Source organism: Echinococcus granulosus (genome assembly GCF_000524195.1).
Source record: "Echinococcus granulosus chromosome Unknown EG_S00130, whole genome shotgun sequence".
Lineage (NCBI taxonomy): Eukaryota > Metazoa > Platyhelminthes > Cestoda > Cyclophyllidea > Taeniidae > Echinococcus > Echinococcus granulosus.
The window spans coordinates 129107-133881 of record NW_020170510.1 but is presented as its reverse complement, the minus strand read 5'-3'; the positions used below and the strand labels follow the sequence as shown (position 1 = coordinate 133881).

At 44.6% G+C, this 4775-nt stretch overlaps 2 protein-coding genes across 2 annotated transcripts; one reads left to right on the top strand and one right to left on the bottom strand. All coding sequences in view use genetic code 11, as the record gives it.

Moving 5' to 3' along the window:
* Positions 1-456: 456 nt before the first annotated feature.
* Positions 457-1218, bottom strand: EGR_09067 (Actin-1; the record flags this gene model as incomplete). The annotated part of the gene is made up of 1 exon (XM_024498316.1): positions 457-1218. The coding sequence occupies one exon, from the start codon at positions 1216-1218 to the stop codon at positions 457-459; it is 762 nt and encodes a 253-aa protein (XP_024347273.1).
* Positions 1219-2856: 1638 nt separating this feature from the next.
* EGR_09066 (hypothetical protein) lies at positions 2857-3340 on the top strand (the record flags this gene model as incomplete). The annotated part of the gene is made up of 2 exons (XM_024498315.1): positions 2857-2939; positions 3076-3340. The coding sequence occupies 2 exons, from the start codon at positions 2857-2859 to the stop codon at positions 3338-3340; spliced, it is 348 nt and encodes a 115-aa protein (XP_024347272.1).
* Positions 3341-4775: the final 1435 nt, after the last annotated feature.

Here is a 4775-nt window from a genome sequence, read left to right as displayed (position 1 = left end):
CATGTCTCTTACAGCTCTTCGTTAGCAACTGTACAGGCTACATCCAATGTAGGGAACAGGGCACAGGCTGGGCCGCAAGCAGGCTGGTAGTGGTTCATTCAAAATTAACAAATCCTTTTAATATCAAATATTTTAACTATTAGATGATAGCTTGGATGGCAAGGTGTGCAGATGTGGCCAAGGAGGGAGTATTAACTTATTTTTTAATGAAAAACTTTTTATCCCGACACCACGTGAACAAGCATATAAGTCCCGAGTCTGAGTGTTTTGTAGTAAGAAATTAAAGAAAAACTCATAATTGCTCATGCACCGCTTTATTCTTTTCAAGTAACAACCAGTTTTAATCACCATCTCTTATTTTGTTTTTAATTTTACAGCAAGTAGGTGTTTATGTCTCTTCTTGAATTCTTGTCAAAACTTGTCATGGTCAGGCAACGTGACAGCAGTAAAACTTTACTAATTGCACTTTCGATGAACAATGCTGGGTCCCCATTCATTATACTCCTGTTTCGTAATCCACATCTTCTGAAATGTGGACAACGAGGCGAGAATAGATCCTCCAAGCCAGGAAGAATATTTTCCACCCTCAGGAGGTGCACTCACATTGACTTTAAAGGACGACTGTGCGATCGTGCTGATCTCTCGAGTCAACCGGGTCTTTAAGTTACGAAACATGCTTGATCCACCTGCCAACACGATGTTGGCGTACATCTCTCTTCGCGTATCGCGATCACAGCGTTGGACTGAATGATAGACTGCTTCTTGCACTGCCAGACATCCTGCTTCTTTCTCCAACAGGCTGGGTTTGAATAGTACCTCTGGACATTGGAATCTTTCACCTCCCATTGCAATTTCTTCACCGTCAGGAAGAGTGTACTTCATGATTGGGGAATACTCCATCTTCTCCGGAGTTAGGGATACCTCACACAACTTCTCCTTCAACAATTCACAATAATCCCTTCGTCCAGTCAGCTTTTGAAGGTATTCTGTCAAATCTTCACCTGCAACGTCTATGCTAAATACCCCAGGATAGATGTTATTCCCTTCCACAACTGGAATAGTGTGTGTGACTCCATGTCCAATGTCTAAAACGAGTCCGGTGGTCTTGCCAGCGGCATAGAGTGCCAATGCAGCCTGATTGGATAGATAAGCCGCGGGGGCGTTAAAACTTTCAAACGCGATTTGTGTCGTTCTCTCACGGTCAAATTTGGGAGCCATAGGCGCCTCTGTAAACAGAAGTGGACTATCAACATATCTTACATCTTTGTGTGTTAGAGCTTCCCACCAGAGAAGCTCTAGGCGCTCCCAGTCCACAACGTGTCCACGTTGAATAGGCACCATGTCAATCTTCCCACACACTTTGGTGACAGCCTGGATGACCCTGGGACTATCATCACCGGCGAATCCAACTCTACAGCTACGCGAGCCGCTGTCTACAACCACTGGAATAATTCCCTCATCTGTTCCAGGGTTAGCGGCGCCGACGCTGTTTGCCATCATCTTCGCGTATTTGTGATTAATCACACAAACGCACGCCCATATCTACCTACCTGTCTTGTCGTGAGTATCTGTAGGCTGTGGGCGTGTTAAAGCATGCAGACGTGGTAACGCGCCACGTCTGAAATGACAGCCTACGAATTAAGTTTCAGTGAGCCGGACCGCTGTTACTCTACCTATTTAAGTACCCATTTTATTCTAGAGATACTAAAACATCTACACATACAACGGCTTCCAGATAAATGTTTTGAAGTTACGACAAATCTTGTAACAGATCTTAACACTTTAGCGCCAAAATAGAAAAATAAACCGCACAGTGCAAGGATTACTAAGTGGGTAATAACGACATTAAATGGTGCAGAAACAAAAAAAGCGAGTTGCGGAAAAGTATGAAAAGGAAAAAAACCGCAAAGAAGATATTTAAGTCAACAAAAACAAGGAAATGACATAAAACAGAGAGGAGATTAGAAAATCAAAAGGGAACAATAAGTTTAAAGGGTGAAAAAGGAAAAAAAATGGAGCAAAAGAAATGTAAAAAAAGAGCATAAGAAAACAGAATACAAGGACGGAAAAGAGAAAAAGCCATAAAAATGTAAATAAAGGAAAGGAAAATAGAAAGAGAAGGCGAGAGAAAGGAATAGTTAGAAGAATGGTTGAAAAATGAAAAGCGCGATTAAGTGCAAAAATAAATCAATAAGCGCAAGAACAAAATGGAACGTCTCCATCCCAAACCACTAAATGCGCAGAGAAAAATCAAATGGCCTCCTCCAAAAAAATATATTAAAACAAAACGAGGAAAATGAAAAAAAGGAGAAAAAAATAAAGCAAAAAGGAAACAAGCGTAAAAGGTAGAAAGAGATTAGGTAAGAAAAGGAAAAGTAGAAATCAGGAAAACAGGGGCGGCAAAAGAAAAAAGGCAAAAAAGGGAAACCCAAAAAAGAAAAGCAAAAAATGGCAAAAAAGGAAAAAACAGTAAAATATAACACATTAATGCAAGAAAAAGGGTAAAGAAGTGGTCACTAACACAAAACACATTCACGCACTCGAGGACGAGGCAGTGACAGTGATCACTAGCACAAAACACATTCACGCACTCGGGGACGAGGAAGTGGCTGTGATCACTAACACAATTCACACTCACGCACTCATGTTGTTACACACCACCCACATCTGCATCATTGATGCACCTCCTCTTGCTGTTTCACGCCTCGACCCAGCGTGCTGAGATTGAAGGAAGCACCATGTGAAGACCATGGCTGAGTGTGATTACAGTGTGCGGTTACCACTACAGCAGAACATGAAGTAGCTTGCCGTACGTGGCAGAATATTAGATGCATAGGTGTGGATTGTGAGGAAGAAATGGTGCCCCCAACACTTAGTGCCATGTTAGACCGTATTCGCAAACAGTTAGGGAGTCGAAGGCTCACTACTACTGCGAAGAAGTGCTTCCGCTGTCCTCACGCCCTCCCTTACCGACCTGATTGTCTGGTCTCCAAAGCTACTCATATGCACGAGTCGACCAATCACTTTAACATGAAAACTGACGTTGGCATTTAAATTAACCCTACATGTATACAGTGCTGTCCGGTGGTTCTGCTACTTTCGTGGGTATCAACGCATGTACACAACGCGTACTTGTTGCTGTGAATACGGCTGCGTGCTCAGTGCTGAGAGTTACAATTATAACGGCAGCAGCAATGGGGACGTGAATAATGGGTGGTGGGTGGTGGATATAGGAGTGGAGGAGGATGCGAAGGATAAGGTGAATGAGGTAGAGGCGTTGGAAGAGAAGGAGGATGAGGATGGCGACGTGTGCAAGGCAAAGTCAGAAAAGTGCATTTAGATCAGCTTAGATATGTTAGCAGCCACCAGTGTGCTGAGGGTGACAACGTCCACCTAACCAGGCACTCGCAACCACTACTATCCCATGCGAACATACATGTGCTGTAATCCATTTGTTTTTGCTTAGTAACTGCCCTGAATGATCGCTTTATGTGGGTACTGATTGCACACCCACTACCCAGTCCAGGAAGCGTGCTCCACAGCCATGCCTCTGCTCTCACACGAATCGGAAGAAATGTGTAGGTGAGAGATCTACAGGGTAGGCGAATTGCCAGTGGAGGTATGCATGGTAAATTACCTTCATATGAGAGTGCAGGTGAAAGTGCATGTGTTAGCTGATTTCACCAACAAATGCATTGGATGGATGCCGTCTGTGAAGCTGTATGAAGAGTCTAGCTCCTAACGGAGACCTTTAAATCGAGCTTTCTCTTATCCACATCCTCTGCCACGCAGCGTGATGCACACAAGTGCAAAGTGAATACACAACACTCTCCACCAGTTGTGAACTGCTTGGCTTCCTCCTCATGATGTGCCTCCATATTATCATGCCAGCTGCGATTTATTTGTTTGTTAATTTGTCCTTGCCCTCACTCGTGAGGCGTTAAAGGCAACACCTAGTCAATGACAGCAACTGCAAAGCAATTGCTTACTGCTAAGCATATGGTCACGCCTAAACCGTGTTCAAGGCATTGCAATTTTAATGTCTCTTGCCTCTTGATGACGGACGAGGTCACCGCAGCTGTTGTGACAGACAGCGGATCTGGTGTGTGCAGAAGTGGCTTTACCGACCTGCCCATGTATGTTCGCAGTTGGCATTTTGCCTTTTGAAATTTGACTTTTGATGCCTATAGATCCTCCACTATCACATGCGGATATACAGGTGCGGGTGTCCCTTTGTCTGCCGCCAATGCCGCCTCTTATTTGCCTTACTTGGCCCCACCGAATAAATGTTTCATGGGGGCAGTGGTTGCGCTCACAGCTCATGTCTACAATGCCAAGCACATTCCCTGAAGTGGTCGTCTCATCATTGCACACCAATCCTACTTAGTAGCATCAAGGTGTTTACCACAGGTGACGACAAATGCACACCCTCACACACCCCTATGAAGTACCCCAATCGGAGTGCACAACACCTCCTCCTCCTTCTGCTACTCTATCCATTTCATCTGCCTCTCCTCTTCTCTGTACACCACCAACAGATGTGATTTGCCTGCTTCCTCCCTCGGCACCACAAACGTCGTCACTTTCTCGTCTACACGAAGAGAGCAACAGCAACACCTCCATTCCATGGCCTCCTCATCAAGCACACTGCTGTGCTGACCATGGCCAACACACGCCAATTCCACTTTGCATCCAACTGACGACACCAAATGGCGATACTTCCATACGACCTCCGCTCCGTTCCACAATCACAATGCCATGCAATATTCACATGC